We start from the raw sequence: 27,145 nt of genomic DNA on the forward strand, positions 1-27,145 counted from the left end.
AAGGACAGCACCCCTGGCTCTCTGGGTCCCTGTCACATGTGTCCAGGGTCATGTGGTTATCAGTGGCCAGGCTGGGACCTGTCCCTCTGCCTCTGTGTCCAGGGCCCACTGGGTGCAGTTCCAGACCATAAGGTGGGCCCCCAATACTGACTTTTTAAAAAATTAATTTAGTATTTTGGTGGTGCTGGGTCTTTGACGCTACTCAGGCTTTCTCTAGTTGCAGCGAGCGGGGGGCGCCTCATTGCGGGGGCTTCTCTTGTCGGGCTCAGCAGTTGTGGCATGCGGGCTTAGTTGCTCAGCTGCATGTGGAATCTTCCCAGGCCAAGGACTGAACCCACATCTCCTGCGCTAGCAGGTAGACTCCTATCCACTGTGCCACTGGGGACTCCCCAATACTTACTCTTCATTCATTCACTCACTCATTCAGAACTTCTGGTTTTTTTGCCTTTTTTTTTTTAAGCTGCTCTGCTCAGCTTGTAGGACCTCATGACCCCAACCAGGGATCGAAGCCAGGCCACTGCAGTGAAGGCCCAGAGTCCTAACCAGGAGGCCACCAAGGGAACACCCTGAGCAGCTAATGCCAAGCCAGGCTGGGCACTGGCTCCGGGGAGGGGAAGGGGTGAACTGCGAGGTCAGTTCAAGGGGAAGAGCACTGTGAGCGAGGCAAGTGTGGGCACTGTGAGCGGTACCCGGGAGGGGTGGGGTGAGCTTCTGGAAGAAAGTTTTCAGCTCCATTGACATAGAGTCTTGAGAAAGGCACGACGTTCACGGAGGCCACAAGCTGGGGACAGGGGCCGGGGCTGCCCCCACTGTGAAAGCAGCCTGGGCCAGCCGGGGCAGGGGGCTCAGGTCCCTCCCCCACCCACCTGGAAGGAGCTGCAAGGCTGGCACCCGACACAGCCTCATACTGGTCCCCAGGGGCCACTTGCCTGCTGCTGACGCAGGCTGGACGCATGGGACCCTCAACACCCAGTGTCTCTGTGGGTTGCTCCTAGTGCACGCGTCCATGGCACTGCCCCGCAGGACAGACACATATCCCTCACTGGACCCCCGAGTCCCACCGAGCCCTGCCTGCAGAACACCCTGCCTATCGCCCTGCACACACACACACACACACACACACACACACACACAGTGAAAGGGGCCCTGTCGGGGGTGGGGGGTAAGGTAATCTGACTGGTTCTCCTTTTGCCATTAACCTCCTGGGACCCGAGGGGTATGGACAGCTTCTAAGGGAGTCCCCAAGTCAGTGACGGGCCTGTGGGTGGTCCCTTCCCTTCCTTAGGGCAGGTCCTCATCGTCGACGACTCCCTAAGGAACCACCATGACTTCTGTGAGCTTCTGTTGGGGCAGGGCCCACCAGGACCCCAGATCCACGTCCTTCCCATTTGTGTGGAAGCAAGGGATGGTTATTTTATGTCCGTGTGGCTGGGTCATGGGTGTCCTGGCGGGTGGTTCAATGCTATTCTGAGTGTGTCTGTGAGGGTGTTTCTGGATGAGGTTAACACTGCATTAGCAGACAGTACTGTAAGGCTTCCCACCAGGGTGAGGACCTCATCCAAAGGGCCGACTAGAACAAAGGCTGAACTGAGGCTCTGTTCTCTGCCTGGCGGTCTTGGGCTGGGACCATGGGCTCCTGCCTTCAGACCCGGACTGGAACAAATGCTGTAGGCTCTCCTGGGTCTCCAGCTGGCAAATCTTGGGACCATTCAGCCCCCATAATCCTATCAGCCAGTTCCTTATAATGCCTCTCTCTTTCCTGTCCCCCCACCCCAACCCCACCACCCATATATGTGAATAAGTGTTCAGAGGGAGGTGCTTCCCTAGTGGCCCAGTGGTAAAGAACCCACATGTAGGAGACATGGGGTTCAAATCCTGGGTCAGGAAGATCCCCTGGAGAAGGAAATGAAAACCCACTCCAATAGTTTTGCCTGGGAAATCCCATGGACACAAGGAGCCTGGCAGGCTACAGTCCATTGTTGCTGCTGTTACTGAGTCGCTCAGTCGTGTCTGGCTCTTTGCGACTCCATGAACTGCAGCACGCCAGGCTTCCCTGTTCTTCACTATCTCCTGGAGTTTGCACAAACTCAAGTCCATTGAATCAGTGATATCTTCCAACCATCTCATCCTCTGTTGCCCCCTTTTCCTCCTGCCCTTAATTTTTCCCATCAGGGTCTTTTACAATGAGTCTGATCTTTGCATCAGGTGGCCAAAGTGTCGGGGCTTCAGCTTCAGCATCAGTACTTCCAATGAATATTCTGGGTTGATTTCCTTTAGGATCAGTCCGTGGGGTTGCAAAAGTGACTTAGCAACTAAACACCACCACCGAGGGAGAGAGAGACATTCTGTTGTCTATTTCTGTGGCAAACCCTGCACCTGCAGTCACTCCCATCTATGCCTCGTTACTGGGCAATATCCCCTGTTAGCAGCACTGCAGCCTCCTCTGTACCCCTCATCACGGCACCATCAGATGCGGCCTCGTGGTAGCAAGGGCCCCAGCTCACCTGGCCTCCCGCTCTCATCCCATCCCTGTGGACACTGCCCATGAAGGTTTGGACTTGGCGATGCCATTGACTGCAAAAGCACTAGCAGACAGGGCTCACACTTTCTATCACAGGCATGGAGTCCTAAAAGATATTAAGATGACTAAAAATAGCAAAACAGCCAGTGTCTCTGCGGTGGGACAGCCTACACGCTTGCCCACTTACCTCGATCACCTGCCTTTCTCCAGGAGAGACTCAAGAGCGGTCTCCTGGCCCGTGGGCGGGTGTGACGGACACTGGAACCAGAACCTCAGTCCTGTCCACCCTTCCTGGTGGCACGCCCCCTGGGGGGGGGCCCTTGTCATCCTGGGTGCCTCTAGGCACCTCACACTCTAGGCCAAGGCATCGAGAAGGCTGGCCGGGGTGAGGCGGGCAGGAGAATTTTGGAAAGTTCTCTTCCCTTTTAAGGAAGAAATAAGCCAGGGCCACTTGTCCTGTCTTGGAAGGCTCCCGTGTCAGCCGCACTTACCCTGCAGGGACCCCAAGGATTCAAGGGTGTGGACAGAAGCTGCCTCAGAGGCCAGGGGCAGGGTGGTGGGGCAGCGGAAGGAACCAGGACATCCTTAGTGATGCCCCCCAGATGTGGTGTCAGCCAGGCTGACGAGGTGGTGCCCACCTTGCCCACAGTTAAGGGCCCTTCTGCTGCTTCTGAAACTGGAAGCATTTTGATGGCCACAGCCTGAGAATCCAGGCCTGCCCGTCCTCCCGGCTGGTGCGTATGCCCGGGGTCTCCGCCCTGTCATTGCTGGGGATGTGCAGTCTCGCAACCTTGCTGGTTAAACCATGGGGCTGGGCTGGGGGCGGAGGCAGAGAAGCTGCGGGAGGGAGGGAAGGAGGCAGAAAGCCTGACCATCAAAGCCCCAGGAACAGTCATGTTTTATTTCCACGTATTTCTTGGCATTAGGCAGAGATGGAAGGAGAGGTTGTACAGGATTTATAGACACAGTGACGGCCGCAGGGACACAGGGGCAGCCCAGTTTACAATGAGCAGCTGGACCCACAGAGGCCACCTGTCCAGAGAGCGCTCAGGCCACGGCAGCTGAACGGGGGCTGTCGCAGGCCAACACAAGACTCAGACACCTCCTGTTTATTTGATCATTTTAATACAGGGAATGCCAGACCAATCAACAGGGAGGACAAGCCTCACAGAGACATCTGCGTTCACGACGCGGACAGGAGGGTCTCCACAGCCCTGGGCATGCATGCATGTCCTTTGGAGAAGGGCAGATTGAGGGCATAAATACCACAAAGTAACCAGGCTCAGGAGGGCCGGGGGGCGGGAATCACAGGCCACGAGGGAACCACGCTTCAAAGGCAATCAAGGCATTAAATACGGAAACTACACGTTACATTTCACATCACCGTACGTATAATTTATATATTAAAAGGAGACCACGGTATATATACGTGCAAGCGGTTTTGGTCGGAGGAAACAAACGAGCTGGGTGGAGCCATGCATGGGGAGGGCTTGCCCGTCTCCTCTCCCTCTGTTCTTGTCCCCATCTTTCCCACAGAGTCACCTGCCATCACAGATCAATCGGCTGGCCTTGGCGCGATCTCAGAAAGTCCCACTGGTATCCTTGGCGTGTCCTCAGGGCTCCCTGTGGGCTGGGAGGTGCCCCGGAAGTGAGGACACCATGAGCCCTGCACGTAAACACATCCCCGGATGTCGCCCTGGAGGGACCGGGGCGGGGTGGGGGTAGGAGGAGGCCAGGTGAGGAGTGGGGCGCAGCTGCCTGGCAGGCAGCTGCGGTGACGTGTTGCCTGGCCGCCCCGGGAGAGCAGGAATGATTGAGGAGGCATCCACTTTTGCAAGCAAAGCTTAAATGGCAAGACAAGCCTGTGTTTCTCTGCACTGTCCAGACGCCAACCCCTTAGAACTGACTTGCACTGCTGGGGTCACACTGTAACAACCGGACGATGGATGGGTCGCTCTTGGCACCTTTGATGAATTCTTCCAGGGACAGTTTGCCTGCAGGAAGGAAGATGGGAGAAACAGGAGTTAGCCAGTGCTCACTGTTTGCCACCCTCGGGAGAACACACAGACAGCTCCTGGGTCGGGGAAGCCTCCTGGGGTCCAAGTCTCGAGCCCTCTAGAAGCGGGATGCTGTCCAGGCTCCACGTGCTTTGAAGGCATTTCTGGAAAAGCCCATTTGGCTTTCATTGATCACTGGTGGTACTTCTCCCAGGATACAGATACAGGAGGGACCTAGGTTTGAAGCAGACCCTGCATTCTGGCAACCTGTGCCTTGGGGAACCTCGGTCTTGCCTCTGTAGCTGTAAAACGAAATAGAGCCAGTGACCCCAACAGAGGAGCTTGAGGCCATGCCCAGCACACTGGTGGGCACTTAGCTCTGCCTCCACAGGCAAGCGACCCACCTCTCCACGTCCCAGGGTCTTCATCTGTGTGGGGGGATCACAGCTACGCCTGTCTCAAAGGCGTGAACACCCCCAGAGCATCCCCAGCAGGAGACTAAACCACCCCAGGCTAAGGGATAGATTGGGAAGGGGAGCAGTCATCTCCCCGGCAGAAAAGGAGGCTCCTGGGATGATGCAGAGGGCTACTGAGCTTTGTGACTGTTCATACGGTTAACGAAGACTTTACCCTGACCACTCAGGGCAAGGGGCTTCCCATGTAGCTCAGTTGGTAAAGAATCTGCCTGCAGTACCGGAGACTCGGGTTCGATCCCTGGGTCAGGAAGATCCCCTGGAGAAGGAAATGGCAACCCACTCCAGTATCCTTGCCCGGAAAATCTCACGGACACAGGAGCCTGGTGGGCTGCAGTCCATGGGGGTTGCAAAGAGTTCAGCACGACTGAGTGATTAACACTTACTTACTCAGGGCAAGGAGCTAATGAAAGCACTGGCCTCTCCTCTGGGCAGAAAGCGGGGCTGGCAAGGGGATGGGGGCCCCTGAGCGCAGTCTGTCCGCAGCCATCAGGGTGCTCCTGGTGCTCTGCCAGACTCAGGACCCATGGCCTCAGCAACTACCTGTGCTTTCCAAGGAGGGGCCGGGAATGTGGGAAGGGTGTGGGGCAAACCCAGAGAAGGACGAGGGCTGAATTCTGCACACCCCTGCTTCACTCTCCTCTCCTCCAACACTGCCTCTCCTGCCCCCTCCCCAAGCTTCAGGGCCGATCCCAGGGCTCACAGGAGAAGTGCAGGCCCTGGTTCACGGACAGCCTGGGAAGATGCACAGAGCTGAGAGGTCAGAGCAGATCCTCTGGATCCTCACAACCACAAGAGACTGAATTATTATCCCCATTTCACAGAAGAGTAAACTGAGGTTCGGAAAAGCCAAGACTGGTGGAACAGATCTATTGAATCCAAAGCCTGTGCCTTGCTACCCTGGAGGGTGGAAGACATGCTTTGTGAATCTGCCCAAACGCCACACCAGGCGCAAGCCCATCTTACGTTGATCATGTTTTGAAAACTGTCTCCATGGGTTGATGTGCCTGCAGCCCCACTGCGCCCCTCCCCTGCTGGCTCAGTCCTTTGCCTTCATCTGCAAACTGCACTTTAAGGTTCGGCCAGGGGGTGGGGGGCTTTCCCATGCATTAGCTTATTTTCAACCCCCAAGCACAGCACAGCAGGTATTTTCTCTTTTTCTTTTCTAAATGCTGCGTTTCTTTATCCTTCAAAAGCAAATCTGACATGGCTCTGGGGCTGCACTTTGTGCGGATCCATCCTGTTTCATGGTTACCCTCCCTGGCGTGGACCCCAAAGAAGCTCACGGCCAAGGCAGAGAAGGAAAACACAGGGCACATCCTCCCTGCCAGGCCCCCATGGCCGCCCCCCCGAAACCCACCACTTCTTCTGTGGTGTGGTCCCACCAAGCCTGGCACAGCTGCTGCAGGCCAGCACCTCCTGACAGTCGCTGGGGCCACTGGGGCCTGGAGGAGGGATGGGGGGGCGCCATCCATCCATCTACCACCCAGGACACCTGATTCCAACCCCTCGGGGGCCCAGGGGCCATGGGCAAACCTGCCTCTTCTCCCCTGGGACACGCCCACAGGCCCACAGTCTCCCCATTCTAGAAGCAAAGAGACTACCGCTCAGGGGGCAGGACACTGGACTCCGAAGCCCAGCTCTCAGCATAGTTGCACTGGCCAAGGCTGGGCTAGGCAAGGTCCCAGAAGCTGCAGGGAAGGGCCCCAAACGCTTCTCTGCTCCCAGCAGCACGGCACAGACATGCGGGGGTCCTACCGTCGTTGTTGGTATCCATCTGCCTGAAGATCTTGTCTGTGCGTTTCTCCGGCGTGGACTCGTCCTCTGGCATCTTCATCACGGAGGACACCATTTTATATATCGCCTGCAAAGGGGCACATAGATGCGTGTGCTTAGAGGTTCTGGGTGCTCCTGGAGGGATGGGGCACAGGCCTGACCTGCCCCCCTACCCTCGCCCACTGCAGGAGGAGAGGCCGGGCTGCCCACCAGCTCCAGGACCCTCCCCAGCTGGAATGTTCCGGGGCTTTTCCCAATAGCGTGCATGCATATTGCAGACAGCTCGTGAGCAAAAGGAAGCCAGCCTCACTTATGTGAGGTTCAAGAACAGGTGAAATGGCCCACTCTGACAGAGGCAAGACTGGGGCTGTCTGGGGGCAGGAGGTGGGACAGCTCTCAGGCCTTCTGGACAGGGGGCGGCTGGGGACACTCGGCGACACGGACATATGTGTGCACGGTGCATCACGTGGCACGCTTAGCCACAAATATTTGACTATGGGATTGCTGTACCTCGGTGAGAAGCAAGAAGAGACAGCCCCTGCAACTCCCAGGGGAAACCATACCACCAGCCCCAGAAAGGACAGGCCCAGGGCCCATGGACCAAGAACCTTCTCTTCAGGATGCTGCCATCGAGGGCTCGGCACCATGCAGGCCGCCTCTGTCCAAGAGTCCAGGCCCAGTGGTGTGTGTGTGTGTGTATGTGCATCAGTGTGTGTGTGTGTGTCCAGGGGGCCATGATGAAGCCGGTGACCAGCAGCTCATCAGAGTAACACGCGAGAGGGAGGGCGCTGTGCCACTGGAGGATTCTATGCGGAAATGGCTTGACTGACTGATACTCTCATTCCTCAAACAACAGACCCAGAACAGCAAAAACCTGGAAGCTGTAATGTCTTAAAAAGCAGGTTTACAAAACCAAACCAGAAAGAATGACCCCAGGTGAGGCTTCTTGTATCTATCATACTCTGTACTCCTTGGTCCCTCTCCACCTGCAGGCAGGGGTGACAAGGCCTCACCTCACAGCAAGTGTGTCTTTCAGGGCCTCCTGGGAGAGGCCCCCCTCCTGGGACAGGCCCCCGTCCTGGGACAGCGCCAGGCACTCGTCCGAGTGCAGAAGAGGCAGAGCCAAGACCCTCCCTGTCTCTGCTGGGCTGTGATGCACTTGGAGCCCAGTCTGTTTTGATGAAGGTGTAGCAGCCAGGCATCCTGCTTAGCATCTGCCGACATGGGGGGAAGGTGCTTAGGGTTTGGGAACTCGGTCTGGGGGCCTAGCAGCCAGATCCCATCTGGACAGGAAGGCACCCCTTTAGGCTCTCACGGCTCTGCTGTGTCTGAGAGCTTTGGCCCGGCCAGTCTGCTTGGCCAGTGACAGAGGGGGGTAAGGGCCAGCAGGTAGGTCGGGACAGGTGATTCCCCAGAAGCAGATCTCTTCTTTCCATTACTGCTTGTTGCTAAGAGCCAGGATCAATGGCTGAAGGACGGTTTCCCTTGAACCTGTGCTGGTTTATTCTCATGCGTGCAAACCACCTCTTTGGGAAATGGGTCAGGCTACTTGCTGCTGATCAAGGAGTTCCTGAGTTTGATACCCTCTGTGTGCAGTTCAGTCCAGAAGTTTCTACCGTGTGGACTAGAGAACACCTCCTCTGAGGAATTCTAGAACTGAGTCCCCAGGCTCCAGGAGTGGGGGTGCAGGGGGTGGGGACCCAGGGAGCGGAGGCTCTGTGGCTCTCTACCACACACCTGGGAACCTGGGGAAGTGAACAAAACTTGGTTTCTTGCCAGAAAACAGCTTCCCCCGCCAGAGTCATTGACAGGAGAGAAGAGCTTTCTGAAGTGGCGCTTCCTGGGCCAGAGCTTATTCCGTCACCACTGATGTTTCAGTCTGGCTTTACAACTGTGTGTTCCTGAGGACATGACAAGCTGTCTATTGCATTCTTAAATAGGGGAATATGAAAAGGTCTTGGCAGTGCCTTTCGCAAGTGTCAAGGGTCCTCTCCTTTATAATTCCCAGCTCTGTTACTTTGGCCACCTGATGTGAAGAGCCGACTCATTGGAAAAGACCCTGATGCTGGGAAAGATTGAGGGCAGGAAGTGAAGGGGATGACAGAGGACGAGATGGTTGGATGGCATCACTGACTCAATGGACATGAGTTAGAGCAAACTCTTGAGAGATAGTGAAGGACAGGGAAGCCTGGCATACTGCCATCCACAGGGTTTCAAAGAGTTGGACATAACTAAGCGACTGAACAATAACTGGTAACTCTCAGGAAACCATACCCCCGCACCACCACCCCCCGAACCATACCGAGTCTCAGAGTTTGTGAAATGCTGAGAATGACACCCCCTCCCCTTAGAACTGGGAAGACCACAGTTCATCAACTGCATGTAGGCCAGGGCTTTGTACCACCAATGATCGGTAAACAATGGTCCTTCTCCTGCATTGGCAGGTGTGTTCTTTACCACTAGCTCCACCATAGCTCAGGTGGTAAAGAACCTGCCTGTAATACGGGAGACCCAGGTTCAATTCCTGGGTTGGGAAGATCCCCCCTGGAGAAAGAAATGACAACCCACTCCAGTATTCTTGCCTCGAGAATGCTATGGACAGAGGAGCCTGCAGGCTACACAGTCCATGGGGTTGCAAGAGTCAGACAGGACTTAGCGACTAAACCGCTGCTGCCACCACCTGGGAGGCCCAACAATGGCTTGTCTCATCACCATCTGTAAGGGCCCGCTGGTCAGGTGACAGTCAGTCATTTTCTGAAGGGCAGAAAAGAGGGGCAGCCAGCCACGTGGCCCCGAAGGTCCAGAGGCGGGAGTGGGCCAGGTCTGCTGAGGCCCCACCCCCGGTGCCAGCCCCGCCCCCCGGGCGCACCTGCACGATCTCCAACATCTCGCTGCGGCTGATGTAGCCGTTGCCATCGAGGTCATACATGCTGAAGGCCCACTTGAGCTTCTGCTCCAGCTTGCCCCGTGAGGTCACGCTCAGTGCGATGATGAACTCCCTGAAGTCGATGGTGCCGTCGCCATTGGTGTCGAAGGTGCGGAAGACGTGCTCAGCGAACTTGGAAGCGTCGCCGTAGGGGAAGAAGTTGGCGTAGATCTTCTTGAACTCGTCCACGGTCAGGTGGCCGGTGGGGCAGTCCTTGAGGAAGCCCTTGTACCACTCCTGCAGCTCATGGTCCGTGAACTCCGTGTTCTCCCGCAGGTCCTGCAGCACTTCCGGTCGCAGCTTGCTGTTTTGCTTGCCCATGGCGGCCGCGGGGACACCTGCAAGACAGAGGCCGGGCTGGAGATGGGGTGGATAGGGTGCAGGGGAGGGCTCCCCACCTCCCACGGCCACCCAGCAGGTCGGAGGACTGTCCCCCAAGTGTCCCCCACCAGTGGCCCGAGAGGCCTGACTCCAGCCATCACGGTGATGAGCTGTCTCCAGTGTGTGTAGGACCCCCAAAGGGAGGGGGACCCCGGAGGGGAGGGGGACCCTTAGTCTGTGTACCACGAGGAAGGCTGGGTGCTCCAGTGGAGTCAGGACCTGCCGCCTCGCACTGCAAGATCTATCCTGACCTCCAAAATCGGAAACATGGAGAAAACCACCACATAAAATCAACAGGAATGAGGCCCTCATCGAGTGCCCAGCAGGGTTTGTACAAGACTGGAGGCTGAAACCGTTCTTCTCATCACCCTCATCAGCTCTCAGCCAAACTGTCACCCTGACTGCAGCACACGCCCTGTGTTCTGAGCATTTTTTTCCTCTTTCAGGCACCACATTCTGATTTTATCCTTAGAACAGGCATCCAGAAGTTTTTAAGGAATCTCTTCTTGATTTGGCCTCCGAGAAACCCTGTGGTTGGGAGCACTGTGTGGATCTGGAATTAGCACCAAGAGGATGTATCCAGTGTGCATAGTAAAGTCCCAAACAACTGAAGGCATGCAAACGCATGCTCTCCATGGAGTTTTCCCCTAATGCCTGCACAGAAGACTGACCCTGCATGCATGCTACATTGCTTCAGTCATGTCCGACTCTTTGTGACCCCATGGACTGTAGCCCACCAGGCTCCTCTGTCCACGGGATTCTCCAGGCAAGAATACGGGAGAGGGTTGCCATGTCCTTCTCCAGGGGAGTTTTCCAACTCCAGGATCGAATCCACATCTCCTGTGTCTCCTGCGTTGCTGGTGGACTCTCTATCACAGCCACCAAGGAAGCCCCTTTGAAGCATACAGAATAGAAAATGAAAACAGAGGGTTTTCTGGCTTCCCTGGTGTCTCAGCAGTAAAGAATCCCCCTGCCAGTGCAGGAGACACAAGTTCGATCCCTGGTCAGAGAAGATCCCTCGTGCCACAGAGCTCTGTGCCACAACTACTGAGCCTGTGCTCTAAAGCCAGGAGCTGTGACTACTGAGCCCACCTACCCCAGCTACTGCCGTCTGTGTGCTCTAGAGCCCACAAGAGAAGCCCGAGCACCACACCTAGAGAGTAAGTCCTGCTCTCTGCAACTAGAGAGAAGCTGGAGCAGCAACCAAGACCCAAATGCTGCTGCTGCTGCTAAGTCGCTTCAGTCGTGTCCGATTCTGTGTGACCCCATAGACAGCAGCCCACCAGGCTCCCCTGTCCCTGGGATTCTCCAGGCAAGAACATTGGAGTGGGTTGCCATTTCCTTCTCCAATGCATGAAAGTGAAAAGTGAAAGGGAAGTTGCTCAGTCCTGTCTGACTCTTCACGACCCCATGGGCTGCAGCCTACCAGGCTCCTCTGCCCATGGGATTTTCCAGGCAAGAGTACTGGAGTGGGGTGCCATCGCCTTCTCCTGAAGACCCAAATAGCCAAATATAAATAAAATTATAAAAAACACTCAAAGGGTTTTCCACCTTCGTCCCAGAGGTAACCACATTGAACTGCTTTTTTTTTCCTTTTTAACATCTTATCATCTTAAAAAAAATTTTTTTGGCCACACTGTGCAGTGTGGGGGATTTAGTACCCAACTAGGGGACTGAACCTGAGCCCCCTGAGCTAGGAGCACAGAGTCTTAACCACTGGACTGCCAGGGAAGTCTCTTGCACTGCTTCTTAACATTTATGAATCCTAAACATTATGTACTGAACCCCCATTAGGAAAGATGTTCAATGCAGTTCACATATTTTCCCTAGCAGTTCCTCTTTCTTCAGTCTCTTCCCAGGTTTTATTAGTTTTATACATGTCACAGTTTTTACTTTATGACTTTAAGTTTACATACATTTAAATTTACAGAAATTTAAATTATAGAAAAGTTCCTTTTCTAAACCCCAGGTTGGGGGGGGGGGATTGGGAAGATCTTTCAAAATGACAAACATGTTGCCATGGACACAGCAACTCCACTTCTAGAAACACATCTAGAGATGCTCCCACCTGTGCAAATAGCTTGTGTACAGCACAACCACTTCCAAGCTTCCCCAGTGGCTCAAAGGTAAAGAATCCATTTGTGACTCAGAAGACACAGGAGACCCTGGCTTGATCCCTGGGTCGGGAAGATCTGGAGGAGGGCATGGCAACCCACTCCAGTATTGCCTGGAGAGTCCCATGGACAGAAGAGCCTGGTGGTCTACAGTCCACGGGGTCTCAAAGAGTCAGACACGACTGAAACGATGTAGCACAGCACACAGACCACTGCCTGCATTATTGTCTGTAATAATGAACGACCCAGACATCTGTCATTGCGACCGATGCAAAATAATCTTCAAGATGTATTTTTAAGTGAAAAGAAAAGGTGCAGGATAGCATACAGAGTTTGCTACTGTTTGTGAAAAAAAGAGAAAATCTATGTGTGTTGTTCATACTCAGAATAACTTCTTGGGAAATGATAACACTGGCCACAGAAAGAGAGATGGCTGATAGACAAGGGTCATGTGGCGAGTTTGTACTGTAAATCTTTTTGTAACTTCAAATGTGGAACTCTGTGTAGTTTTATTCAAAAATAAAATAAACACATAAGAATCTTCTATGTCTCAGTCCAGCAACATGACAGGGATCTCTTGATTCTCTGGGAGATTAAGTTATTAATCCCCCTTTTAATCTCCCTCTCCTCCCCTCCCCCTTCCACATGGGCTTCTATCCTGCGTGGGAACCATGACTTTCACAGGGTCAGGGTTTACCCTCTCCACTTTCCGTTCCGCTTTACCTATTGGTTGATCCTCATAAGTGGAAACCAGCAAGTCACTATGTAACATGGTTGTCAGTTTCCACTGGCCCCCAGCATCTTCCACCCCCCACAACCCTACTCCCACCCCAGGGCTCCCAGGCTCGACCTAAGACACCCTGCAGATTGCACACATCCACCTACGTATTTCCTGCACTAAAAGGCTGATCTGTGATCCTTTGCTCAGTTCAGCTGCTCTCAGGGCTTTGTATTTGCCACGCTCCTCTCAGTTGTGAGTCTCCCAGCCAACATCTGCAGGGAGGGAGAGCTGTGGTTTGTCTCAGAGGTCTCTCCTTCTGCCTCCCGCCTTTGGCTTCCAAGGCAGCCACCCATGTGCAGAGGGGGCTGCGATGTGGAGGGTCTCACCGCACCCACCTACCCTCACTCTTCACTCCTTCTACTGAGACCTGAGGCTGTTCTGCTGGCAGCAAGCATCCACACGTCCAGAGAGGTCAGCGGAGAGGGCCAGATGCTGTCATGGACTGAACTACTCCCTACAAATTCACATGCTGACCTCCTAACTCCTGGACCTCAGGAGTGGCTGTATTTGGAGACACAACCCTCAGAGTGATCATTAAGATAAACGAGGCTATGGGAATTCCCTGGCAATGGTGAGGACTCTGCGCTTTCCCTGCAAGGGGGCGGGGGGCAAGAGTTTGACCTCTGGTCGGGGAACTAAGTTCCCATATGGTGCGGTGCGGCCAAAAGAATTTAAAAACCAATCTGACTGGTGCCCTTGAATAGAGGAGCTTGGGACACAGACCCAGAGGAAAGGCCACCTGAGGACACAGGGAGAAGACGGCTGTTGATGGGCCAACAAGAGAGGCCTCGGAAGGAGCCAGGCCTGCTGACACCTTGACCTCAGATGTTCAGCCTCCCAGAACTACGAGAGAATACATTTCTGTTTTTGAAGCTGTCTAGTGTACAGTGCTAAGACAGCTGCCCAGGGAACTGAGCTGATAACATGTGGCATCAGTGTCTGTGGGGCAGAACCCCATGCTAGGGGCCGTGTGGTTCCAAAAGGCTTAACTCCTGACATGCCGGCATCAGGGACAACCACAAGAAGGTCCATAGACGTGGGACACTTTTGTTTTTAATCAGACACCTTGCCTGTATTCGTCCCGCTTCACCAGGGAGGAAGCCGACCGGGAGGCTCTGGCGGCAAAGCCGGCCCTTGGACCCGATCATCTGGCCCCGTCTCACAACTTCTTGGGGGCAGCAAGGGGAGGAAGGGCCTGGGGAGGGCGGGAGGACAACATGGTCATGAACGTGGCCTTGCTGGCCGCCTTGATAGTCAACACACATCCTTTCCCTAAAGCATTCCTTCTCTTTTCATCATGGAAATGAGCCACCTCTGGGAAGCTCTGGGCTCTGAGAGCTCAGGGTCGGTCCTTTCACACCTTTGTTTTTTTTGGCTGCACTGCACAGCCTGCAGGATCTTAGTTCCTTGAGCCTGGATCGAACCCTGGGCCCTGGCAGTGAAAGCACTGAGCCCTAAACATTGGACTGCCAGCAAATTCCCAGATCAGTCCCTTTAGAATCCATTCGCCTCAGTGAAAACCAAACCGCTGCTCAGAACCATGGTATCAAATGGCCTCAAAACATGTTGGTGATTTGTATTCTTTAAGATCCACAAGATGCCAAACTCCTAATTCCTCCTCCGCCTGATGTTAACAAATGTTTATGGAGAGGAAGGGACCATACTGGGGATGGGACGAGGACAGCCAACACAATTGCTAGGAGGTGGTGGCCAGGGGCTCCGAGGTCTGCCTGAGAAGGCTTCAGCTTTCACAGCCCTTCTCACGTGTCCCTGCAGGCAGACATGTGAGGCTTCAGAGTCCTCTTCCCTCCCTCGGCCTGGCTCAGAGTGGGCATCAGTGTGGGGGGAGTGGGTCTTCCCGCCGTGGTGGTGGTGGTCCTGGTTGTGTACACAGATGTACACACACCTGCTAACACTGGAGGCAAGTAAGTGTGTTAGTCACTCAGTCGTGTCTGACTCTTTCTGACCCCTGCCAGGCTCCTCTTTCCATGGGATTCTCCAGGCAAGAGTACTGGAGCGGGTTGCCATTTCCTTCTCCAGGGGATCTTCCTGACCTAGGGACTGAACCCAGGCTTCCTGCACTGCAGGCAGATTCTTTACTATCTGAGCCACCAGGGAAGCGGTTTCTGGCAAAGCTGGCATTCTAGCAGAGCCTGGATGCGTCCTGGCCCCTCTGGGGGGAGCGGTGCAGGGGGCCCCTTCCTGAGGGTTCTGGGGCTCACTGGATGGCAGGACTCTGAGATGGGCGTATCAGGCATGGATCCTGCCTTTGAACAGAGTTCCTCAAGGCCGGAGCACATGGGAGGCAGCATCGGTCCACTGCAGCATCAAAAACCCCACCACAGTCATTCTAACTGCAGTTGCAGTTCATCAAGCACTCAAGCTGGGCTAGGGGCTGTGCAGACCATTTTATAAATGGTGAAACCGAGGCCTGGGGGTGGTAAGTAACTTTCCCTGGGTCCCACGTCTGCTGGAGCTGGGTTGTGAGCAGGATGTGACCAGGAGTCCATCTTGAGCTTGACCACAGAGCTCAACAATTGACCTTGAACCCTGGGAGGTGGGCAGGGCAGGCCTGGCACTCCCAGCTGTACAGAGAAGAAAAGCAAGGTGGGGGAATTTGAGGGATGTGTTTAGGAAACAAAAAAGATAAATTTTACTTGGTGCAGGGGGGAACTATCAAGAAACCATGGGTGGAAAAACATGTTTTCCTGCCATTGTCTTGAAGGTTGAGTGAGTAACATCTGTGGCTGTCAAAGTCAGGGCTGATGGGCATCTTTTAGGACTGTGTGGCAGGAATCCATCACTGAGTTTCCAGTCTCCTTTAGGGAGACCTCACGGCTCCAAAGTAGGGCCCCCCGCCTCTGCTTTGATTTCTTGACCATAGTCAGCTGAATTAAAGGGCTGACTTAGAGTGTTACCCTTTAAAAGTCAGTAGCATGTACTTTTGCCATAAGACACTGAACGATGAACTCCTCAGATCAGTAGGTGACCAATATGCTACTGGAGATCAGTGGAGAAATAACTCCAGAAAGAATGAAGAGATGGAGCCAAAGCAAAAACAACACCCAGTCATCGATGTGACTGATGATGGAAGTAAAGTCTGATGCCGTAAAGAGCAATATTGCATAGGAACCTGGAATGTTAGGTCCATGAATCAAGGCAAGTTGGAAGTGGTCAAACAGGAGATGGCAAGAGTGAACATCAACATTTTAGGAATCAGTGAACTAAAATGGAGTGGAATGGGTGAATTTAACTCAGATGACCGTTATAGCTACTACTGTGGGCAGGAATCCCTTAGAAGAAATGGAGTAGCCATCATAGTCAACAAGAGTCCAAAATGTAGTACTTGGATGCAATCTCAAAAATGACAGAATGATATCTGTTCATTTCCAAGGCAAACCATTCAATATCACAGTAATTCAACTCTATGCCCCAACCACTAACGCCAAAGAAGCTGAAGTTGAATGGTTCTATAAAGACCTACAAGACCTTCTTGAACTAACACCCCCAAAATACATCCTTTTTATTACAGGGAACTGGAATGCAAAAGTAGGGAGTCAAGAAATACCTGGAGTAACAGGCAAATTTGGCCTTGGAGTACAGAATGAAGCAAGGCAAAGGCTAATAGAGTTTTGCCAAGAGAACACACTGGTCATAGCAAACACCCTCTTCCAACAACACAAGAGAAGACTCTACACATGGACATCACCAAATGGCCAACACCGAAATCAGATTGATTATATTCTTTGCAGCCAAAGATGGAGAAGCTCTATATAGTCAGCAAAAACAAGACCAGGAGCTGACTGTGGCTCAGATCATGAACTTCTTATTGTTAAATTCAGACTTAAATTGAAGAAAGTAGGGAAAACCACTAGACCATTCAGGTATGACCTAAATCAAATCCCTTATGATTATACAGTGAAAGTGAGAAATAGGTTCAAGGGATTAGATCTGATAGATAGAGTGCCTGATGAACTATGGAATGAGGTTCGTGACATTGTACAGGAGGCAGGGATCAAGACCATCCCCATGGAAAAGAAATGCAAAAAAGCAAAATGGTTGCCTGAGGAGGCCTTACAAATAGCTGTGAAATGAAGAGAAGCAAAAGGCAAAAGAGAAAAGGAAAGATACCCATTTGAATGCAGAGTTCCAAAGAATAGCACGAAGAGATAAGAAAGCCTTCCTCAGTGATCAGTGCAAAGAAATAGTGGAAAACAATAGGATGGGAAAGACTAGAGATCTCTTCAAGAAAATTAGAGATACCAAGGGAACATTTCATGCAAAGATGGATACAATAAAGGATAGAAATGGTATGGACCTAACAGAAGCAGAAATTTAAGAAGAGGTGGCAAAAATACACAGAAGAACTATACAAAAAAGATCTTCACAACCCAGATAATCACGATGGTGTGATCACTCACCTACAGCCAGAGATCCTGGAATGTGAAGTCAAGTGGGCCTTAGAAAGCATCATTACAAACAAAGCTAGTGGAGGTGATAGAATTGTAATTGAGCTATTTCAAATTCTGAAAGATGATGCTGTGAAAGTGCTGCACTCAATATGCCAGCAAATTTGGAAAACTCAGCAGTGGCCACAGGACTGGAAAAGGTCAGTTTTCATTTCAATCCTAAAGAAAGGCAATGCCAAAGAATGCTCAAACTATCACACAATTGCACTCAACTCACACGCTAGCAAAGTAGTGCTCAAAATTCTCTAAGCCAGGCTTCAGCAGTACATGAACCGTGAACTTCCAGATGTTCAAGATGTATTTAGAAAAGGCAGAGGAACCAGAGATCAATTGCCAACATCCGCTGGATCATCAAAAAAGCAAGAAAGTTCCAGAAAAACATCTATTTCTGCTTTATTGACTATGCCAAAGCTTTCGACTGTGTGGATCACAACAAACTGTGGAAAATTCTTCAAGAGATGGGAATACCAGACCACCTTACCTTCCTCTTGAGAAATATGTATGCAGCTCAGGAAACAACAGTTAGAAGTGGACATGGAACAACAGACTGGGTCCAAATCGGGAAAGGAGTATGTCAAGACTGTATATTGTTACCCCGCTTATTTAACTTATATGTAGAATACCTCATGAGAAACGCTGGGTGGGATGAAGCACAAGCTGGAATCAAGATTGCCGGGAGAAATATCAATAACCTCAGATATGCAGATGACATTACCCTTATGGCAGAAAGTGAAGAGGAACTAAAGAGCCTCTTGATGAAGGTAAAAGAGGAGAGAAGAAGGAAGAGGAGAGAGAAGAGGAAGAAGTTGGCTTATAGCTCAACATTCGGAAAACTAAGATCATGGCATCTGGTCCCATCACTTCATGGCAAATAGATGGGGAAATAGTGGAAACAATGGCTGACTTTATTTTCCTGGGCTCCAAAACCACTGCAGATGGTGACTGCAGCCATCAAATTAAAAGACGTTTGCTCCTTGGAAGAAAATTATGACCAACCTAGACAGCATATTTTGATGCCAACAAAGGTCCGTCTAGTCAAGGCTATGGTTTTTCCAGTAGTCATGTATGGATGTGAGAGTTGGACTACAAAGAAAGCTGAGTGCTGAAGAATGGATGCTTTTGAACTGTGGTGTTGGAGAAGACTCTTGAGAGTCCCTTGGACTGTAAGGAGATCCAACCAGTCCATCCTAAAGGAAATCAGTCCTGAATATTCATTGGAAGGACTGGTGCTGAAGCAGAAACTCCAATACTTTGGCCACCTGATGCAAAGAGCTGACTCCTTTGACTAGACCCTGATGCTGGGAAAGATTGAAGGCAGGAGGAGAAGGGGACGACAGAGGATGAGATGGTTGGATGGCATCACCGACTCACTGGACATGAGTAAACTCTAGGAGTCGGTGATGGACAGGGAGGCCTGGCGTGCTGCAGCCCACGGGGTTGCAAAGAATTGGACACAACTGAGCAACTGGACTGAACTGAACTGCCATAGCAAGTTCAAGGCAATTACAAGGATGTCAAAGTCCCCCTGGAGTGCCAGGTAAAAATCCAGGGTTGGGGGGATTTATGGGTATAGAAATCCTCTAAGAGCACAAGCTGAACTTAGATGAAAAGAGTGGAGATGACTGGTTGCGTAACAGTGTGAAGGTACTGAAGACCACTGAACTGCATGCTTAGAAATGGCTAAGATGGCCACGTCTATGCTGTGTCTGTGTTTTACCACAAGTTTTAAAAGGGCGGGGTGTATTTCAGGGAGGGTCGGGCGGTGGAGGGACCACTCTGGGCCCCTTTGGGGTCTGATCATCTAGGATCCCTGCGTCTAGACGTCCCCAGTCGAAAAACCCTGTGTCCCTCTCTGAGATGGGGAAGCCTCTCACCATATGGACGAACACTCCCCTCCTCCCAAGAAAGGCAATGGAGTTGGAGAAGGCGCTGCAGCATTCCCTGGAAGAATCTGGAAATTCGTTGTCTATGAGCCCTGCGAGCCTCATCACACCCTGCACCCAACAAACAGGGAGCAAATGTAACTGTCCACTAGCCGGCGCTCCGCTCCCCGTAAGCCTCAGCCCAGGAGTGCAGGCCCCTCTCGCCTTCTGCATGTCCTCGGGGCCTTCTGCATGTCCTCGGGGCCTGGCGTCAGGCCGGGTGTACGGGGTGTGCCCAGAATACTCCAGTCCCCTTGGTCCTCCAACTGGCTAGGGATGCAGGGCCTGTTCTCATGGCTCCTTGTGGCATACAGATGGGGCATAATAAGTGACACAAAAAGGTAGGGGGGTGAGCAAGAGGAAGTCCAGCCTCTGAAGAGGAATCCTTCCTTCCCACACAGGGCCAAGACAGTCTGCTAGGAAGATGGCAGGTGGAAGCCACATTGAATGACAAGAAGGACTTAAGAAGCCACCGGAGGCTCGACCCCACAGGTCAGCTCTAGGGCACGTGGCAAGATTCCAGGCAGGCGCTGCAGGTAGGGGTCATGCTCAACCAGGCTGGGAGGAGGCAAGGCCATCTCCATCATCTGCATCTTGGAGACAAAGAACTGAGGCTTCTGGGGAGCAGGAGCTTGTCTGGGGCAGGTGGGGCTGAGAACTCCCCAGGGCGCTTTCAGCACCCGAGTCCATGGGCAGAGATGGAGGCCACCGAGGTGCTCCTAGCTGGTGACCACTTCCTCTGCACAACGCCCCGCCCCAACATTAAACTTCTCACCAGTATTGCAAGACAACCTTCCCCCTGGGACTCTCACTGTGAAGCCATGAAGGGGCCCACGAATGTCAAATAAAGCTCCACCAGCCCTCCCAGTCGGGCTTTAATGGTGGCTCAGATGATAAAGCATCTGCCTGCAATGCAGGAGACCCAGGTTCAGTCCCTGGGTCAGGAAGATGCCCTGGAGAAGGGAATGGCTACCCACTCCCGTACTCTTGGTCTGGAGAATTCCACGGACAGAGGAGCCTGGTGGGCTACAATCTATGGGGTCCCAAAAAGTCAGACACAACTAAGCAACTAACAACACCCACAGCACTCTCAGTTACCCCTTGCACGGGCCTGTGTGTGCTGCCCAAAGGCTCAGATGAAATATTTAAGAAGAACCATACTCCAGTTCTCTCTCCTGGAGGCTCTCGGCCTGAAGCAGGCAGCCTCAGGGGATCAGAGACAGTGGCACACTGTTCCCCAGAGACCCCTCCGTTACTAATTAAGCCAACAAACCAACTTATTGACGATCGCCTGGCTGGGAAAGATGGCTGACAAAAAGCAAGGCTTTCTGCAATGACAAAGCCAACACTCCCACTCCCCAGCAGAAATGGCCCCTTGGCCCCATTGTCAGGCAAACACCCCAGGCTTCATTTACCAGAAAATCTTAACTTTTATCTCCAGTGAAAGATGGGGTGCAGAACAGACGTGCCGGGGGAGGGCAATTGATTCAAGCTCTTACTGGGCTTCAAGAGCATCATGACCAAGCAGGGCTCGGATTAGACAAGCAACAGCCTTCTGAGAGCCTCAAAGATGACATTTTATTCACAGTAATGGAAAAATGGGGGAGGGAGTTAGGTAGTCCTAGAAGCCATCTCTCTGGTTCTCAGTTACTCTGTTATTATTCTTAATGTGCTAAATTGGAACAGAAAAAAAAAAAAAAAGTAAACACATAGCTGGGGAGCCCTGTGAAAATATTTAACCCAGTCAGTATTGCCTGCAAATTAAAGCCTTTTTTTTTTAATGGTGTAGCTCTATCCGCCGACCAGCGAGTCTCCTGGAACTGAGGGCTCGAATGTCCCATTAATCACAGCTCAACGCCAGCTGCCCGCGTGGGTAGACATTTCATCCCATTGCTCCAAAACGCTTTCATCAACCCAGATCTCCAAAGCTTGCGAGGCCAAGCAGACTCAGAAACACTTGGAGGGGAGATGATGGGAGAGGTGGGAGGAACCAACTCCTGATAAAAGGCCAAAGCTGGGGAGGAGGCTGGAGGGGCGAGGCCGTGAATTTGCACTTCAAGGTATGGGAGGGCCCAGATGAGACTGGCTTGTTCAGTCTGGGGCAGGACAAGACACAGGGGAGTGGAAGCGGGCAAAAGAAAACAGGCAGTCTGTGTCGTTTCTCTTGCAGCACCAGACCTGGATCTTTCTCCTGGTGACTCGTGGACAAACACTCCTCCTGTGCGAGCCCCTGTCCTAGGGAGAAAAGAGGCTGACGGCATTTGCGTCCTTCTTTCCTCCAAGTAAGCAGGTGGGGAAGCAAGCCTCCTGTTGCCTCGACTTCTAGTGCGGCTGCTCTGAGGAGGGGCCAGTCCTGTTCCAAGGCCTGAGTCAGCAGCCAGGACCCGGTGCGCGGGCGGCGCTGGCTGCAGCGAGGTTGGGTGGACGCTAGAGGGTGCAGTCGGGCAGGCTCCCCAAGAGACCCCGCCTCCCAGCTTCCTGACCAAGCCCCCGCCACGCTCCCTTCACCTGGCTGGCGCTTCAGTTTTTCCACCTGTAAACTGTGATTTGTCCAATACAGGAACCATTAGTCACATGGGATTATTGAGCACTTAAAATGTGCCCGGTCTGAATTCATATACGTTCTCTAGGAGTAAAATTTACATTGAATTTTGACAACTTAATATGGGAAAAAATATTTCATTAATAGTTTTTCTCTCCTAATTACAAATGAAATGATAAATGATACCACTTGAGATAAAGTGGGTTAAGTTAATTATGCTGGTAACATTAATCTCATTTAACTTTTCAAAGGTGGCTACCACAAAAGGTAAAATTATATGTGTAGGTGGCTTGTGTTTTATTTCTAGTGACTGCTCAGCACTGGGTACATCCTAGGGGCCTGGTTTAGGGGGCCACCAAGTTCATTAGCACCTCGACTGCAGGCCCACTGCTAACTGCAACCCAGCTGGGAGAGGTGACCTGTGTTTATTTCACTCCTTGGTGCCCATGAGTGAAAGATAATGGTGTTTTGCATGTCATAATTACAGGTGAGACCCACAAGTTTCTATTTTTAGCAGCTTCAAGAATTTTGCCGGAGACCAGCTGCAATGAAGACCTAGGTCTAGCCCCCGCTACAGGTAAGGATGGGAGGAGGGGCTGAAGAGACAGGGCATTCCTCCTCCTCTTCTGAGGGTGAACACGAAGCCCAGGTGAGACCTGGGGGACAAGGGGGTCAGTAACACCTCTGGAGCTGGCAGTTCCTGGGTGTACCTAAATCTAAATTCAGACCACAGGCCTTGGGGAGCCCATTTTCAGAGGCTTCCTAAAAGCCTATTGCATCAGAGCTTCACCAGCTGGTTGGGCTCCAAGCAGTGACTTGGTTGAGAAATCCAACTGAGAGTCCTCCTGACTCCTGGACCCGCCCCAGCAGCTTAAAATCCCAAGACCTCCCAAAGCTTTAAAAAATATATAAAAGAGGGACTTCCCTGGTGGTCCTTTGGCTAAAACTCCATGCTCCCAATGCAGAGGGCCCAGGTTTGATCTCTGGTCAGGGAACTAAATCCTACATGCTGCAACAAAGATGGAAGATCCTGTATACTGCAACTAGGACCCAGCACAGCCAAATAAATGAATAATAAATATTTTTTTTAATATATAAAAGAAAGGAGGGAAGGAGGAGGGAAAAAAGAAAGGAAAGAAGGAAAGAAAGAGGCAGGCTGGCTAAGCAAGGCAGAGAAATCTTCTCCCTATCTGAGCCACTCTCCAGTTCCACTTTCCTGAAGTTGACATGCCCTCCGTGAGGCTGGGGGAAAGAAGGGGTGGAAGAAAGGAAAGGAGACTCCCCAAGAGGATGTTCTTTCCCTTGAAGAACCACTCAGTCAACAAGAAGAGGAGCTGTGTAGCTTTCCCTGAACACCTTGTGCCTCTGAAGTCACCCGTTCATCAATGTGGCTGCTCGCCTCAGCCGCCCAGCAAACTCCTATTCATCCACCAAAGCCCAAATCAAATGCCACCTACTCATGGATGCATTTTCCAACCCCACTACAATTGTTCTTCCTTTTGTATTCTAGTAGCATTTTTTAACCTATTTCTCTTGTGACCTCAACTTTTAATACATCATTTACTTATGTTTTTCCCTCATTAGACTGTGAGTTCCTTGAGGAAAGAGTATATACCTCACTTATGCCAGTAGGAGAATATGCTAGCATGTTCTAGCCCCAAGGTCTCTGATTCTGCAGTTCCCCAAGGACAGGGAGCCAAGTCCATGGGGTCACAAAGAGTCAGACATGTCTGAGCAACTGAACAACCTGGGCTGCCCTTCCTTCCCGTCCGTATCTGCAAGACACACTCCCTCAGTGTTCACGTCTTTGCTCAAGTCTTCTTGGGGGAACCTCCTCCAGGGAGACCATCTCGAGTAGCATCTGCCCTCACCCTGGCCCCTTTCCGCGGCCATTCCCAGTACTTGGTGCTGTAGTGATACATGGTTGACTCCCTGCTTTTGTTCACTGCTACAGCTCCACAGTGCCCAGAACAGGGCACACAACCAGGGCTCAGTAAAAATATCTGAAATAATGCTTGTGTGACCAAGGGCTTAGCACAGTGCCCAAATGAATGAAGAGACGAATAAGTGAATGGGTTTCCTCTAGGACCCTGTTGCTCTAACAACTGGTGACTCTGTACCTGGGCTTCCCAGGGGGTGCTAGTGGTAAAGAACCTGCCTGCCAACGCAGGAGATGTAAGAGCTTCGGGTTCAATCCCTGCATTGAGAAGATCCCCTGGAGGAGGGCATGGCAACCCATTGCAGTATTCTTGCCTAGAGAATCCCATGGACAGAGGAGCCTGGTGAGCTATAGGCCATAATGTTGCAAAGAGTCAGACACAACAACATCAGGGATATGGATGACTTCAAGCTCCAAGAAGGGACATTCTGGAATTCAGACGTGGTGTTCTGGAAAGTTCCATCTACCAGCACAGGACCAGCTGCAGCAGAAGAGGGGGCCTGGAGGTGTCAGACTCGAAGTCCACTCACCGGGCTGGGGCCATCTCCTCCCTCCCCTGTGAACACACCCCAGCTATGCGGTCCTTTGCCTGGTGTGCCTCGCCCCAGAGCCAAGGTCATGGCTACTTGAATCCTCAGGGGAGGAGTGCTTTGAGCTGCTTCCCCAGGGAAGGAAGGCAGGTTGGTGGATCAGACATAAATGAGCCTCTGTGGGAAGAACACGACAGGGAGAGGAAGAGGAAATGGCCTGGAGGGTGAGCCTCCCTCCACGGAATCGCTGACGCACAGGAAAAGGGCTTGAGGTAGGATCAAAACCAAGACCCCGTGATTTTCCTTAAGGCCGTTGTCCCTGCTACGCGTCCAGCCAGAGGTGAGGCCCACGTGTCTGCAGAGGGAGCTGGAAGCCCGGCCAGGGGCACAGCCAGCAGCCTGGTGAGGGCAGGCCTGAGTGAGCCTGGTGGGGGTCAACGTGCAGAGTCCCCACAGCCCGGGCCAAAGTCCCCAAAGTTCCTCTGCCCCAGCTGAAGCCTCATTTGAAGGCAACTGTGAGGCTTAGGGGGAGCACATCCCTGAGCGCCAGGCTGGTGTGCGGAGGAAATCTGTTCCCTTTGGCCCACAAACATTCCTGAAGCCCCTTCTTGTGTCAGGCGTGGAAACGCCCAGATGAATGAGACACAGGGCCCCTCCCTAGGTGCCCCCTGTGCCCTCTAGCACACTTACGACAAGGGTAAGAGGCTTGCTTACAAGGGACCAGGAGTGCTCCAGGTGGGCGGACAAAGGGAACGGAGTTTACCAGGGTGAGGGGGCTGGGAGAGAACCCACCCCACACCACCGAGACCCGGACAGGAGTGGTGAGCCTGACTACAGAGTGCCAGGAACGCTGTATGGACGGCAGAGGAGGGGGTCATAGGGAGCAATAGAAGGGGCCTGCAAGGGGGTGCTGGTAATGCCCCCCACCCTCCCCAGCAAATGCCCATGCCCCCTGCAAACGCTCAGAATGAATCTAGCCTGGGACGCAGGGCTCTGCCCCTGCTCAATCCAACAACAAAAGCTCTGAAGCTGAAACAAACAAACGTTATGAATCACAGGGCATCTCCTTCTCGGGGACCCAGAGCCGGCCGCAAACTAATGCTCTTTTGAAGGAAACCTAAGAGGCCACAGCGGACTGGACACCGCTGGCTGGAGGCAGGAGCCTGTCTGAGACTTCAGCCCCTTGATAGATTTGCTCCCTCTTCAGTCAGCCCCCGGGGACAGAGTTCGCGGTCGGGGGGGGCGCCCTCATCGTTGTTGGCTTATTACGCATGGGGGTTTGGGCCCCCAGCGCACGCACATCGTGGAGTAAATTCCTCCCAGCGGCCTGGGCCTGGCCAGCTGTGCAGTGACTCATGTAAACCAAGCCCGTGTGGGAAAGACCTGCAGGCAGGCGGCCGAGTGAATCTGCAATTCTACTCCAGTGCTCCGAGCCAGACGTGAGCTGCAGTCCTCCCGCAAGGCAACGTCCTCCCTGTGGGAGAGGAAGCAAGCGTTCTGGCCAGTGGGCCCACACCCCGCAGCCTTGATGACTGGCAGCTCTCAGGGAACGCGCTGGACTGGGTCCTGGAATCAGGCAGTCCCCTGTCTCAAGGCTCCAGACGAAGCCTCTGTTTGCTCCTCTGTTAAATGGGACCACTGTCAGGTTCGGGGAGCTGAGTAAGGATGGGGACTGTGTACAGAAGGGACCCCCCCCCCCTCACTGGGCCGTAAATGGCCAGCCTGAGTCTCTTCTCAGGACCCCCTCTCTAGTCTTCTGGTCTTGGCTGTCTCTTAGCATTTCTGGGCCTCAGTTTCCTTGGCTGGAAATGGGAAGAATGGTCCCAGCCTGTTGATTTCACAGCACGGTGGTGAGGATAAAGGGAACTGAAGGCTGTGAAAGTGCTTTGACAAATATGAAGCATCAAATATACGGAAGTTCTATCTCACCTTTTATGATAAAAGAAATGCGCAAAGTACTTGATGAGCTTAATCACAGTATCAGACAGAGCCAGGCTCGGAGGTAGGTCCACACTTTCCAGCAGACCCTCTACCTTGCATGCTCAGCGCACACAAGGGTGGGCAGAGGGGCTGGGATCCTGGGGGCTCAATACATGCAGCAGGGGGCAGGGCCAGTGAAATTCCAACTCCTGTTCTTCAAGAAGAAAATGAGGGAAGAGGACAGGAGAACCCAGCCCTGCAACAGTGCAAACCCCTGGCTCATACTGCCAGGGCAAATTGGGCTCTTGTCAAAAGTCCCCAGGATCAGCACAACAGTGCACACCCACTCAGTCACTTCAGTCGTGTCTGACTCTGTGACCCCAGGGACTGTAGCCCCCCAGGCTCCTCTGTCCATGGGATTCTCCAGGCCAGAATACTGGAGTGAGTGGCCATGCCCTCCTCCAGGGGACCTTCCCAACCCAGGGATCGAACTCGCATCTCTCCTGCATTAGCAAGTGGGTTCTCTACCGCTAGCGCCAGCTGGGAAGCCCTCAGCACGACAGCGGACGCCACAAAGGCCCATCCCCAGGAGAGAGGGGCCTGTCCAACTGCAAGGTGTCTCCTGTGGCTTCTAGCTGGTTCAGGTCCACTTAAACAGGCTTGAGGATCCTGTGGACACTCAGGACAGGCTCCTGAAGGACAGGGAGCTTCCCAGGAACTGAAGACCAGCCCAGAGCAATCCCAGCGTTCCCGGGGGCTGGCCGCTCAGATCTGTGTGGACAGGGTGGGCCTGGGACACACCTGTGCACACACACACCCTACTGCACACACCACACATGTCACACACACCCCCA

At 52.8% G+C, this 27,145-nt stretch overlaps 1 protein-coding gene across 2 annotated transcripts in view; it reads right to left on the reverse strand.

Annotated features, from left to right (window-relative positions):
- Positions 1-3,629: 3,629 nt before the first annotated feature.
- Positions 3,630-27,145, reverse strand: part of HPCAL1 (hippocalcin like 1) — a 118,417-nt gene continuing 94,901 nt past the window's right edge. For both annotated transcript variants that reach the window (XM_040224934.1, XM_040224935.1), the window contains exons 3-5: positions 9,637-10,031; positions 6,750-6,855; positions 3,630-4,515 (exon numbers count right to left, since the gene is read on the reverse strand). In XM_040224934.1, the coding sequence (XP_040080868.1) occupies positions 4,418-4,515; positions 6,750-6,855; positions 9,637-10,014 (582 nt within the window). In that variant the 5' untranslated portion in view covers positions 10,015-10,031 and the 3' untranslated portion in view covers positions 3,630-4,417. The remainder of the gene's footprint in view (positions 4,516-6,749; positions 6,856-9,636; positions 10,032-27,145) is intronic.

The sequence above is a fragment of the Oryx dammah genome, unplaced genomic scaffold, assembly GCF_014754425.2.
Source record: "Oryx dammah isolate SB20612 unplaced genomic scaffold, SCBI_Odam_1.1 HiC_scaffold_25, whole genome shotgun sequence".
NCBI classification, from domain to species: Eukaryota; Metazoa; Chordata; class Mammalia; order Artiodactyla; family Bovidae; genus Oryx; species Oryx dammah.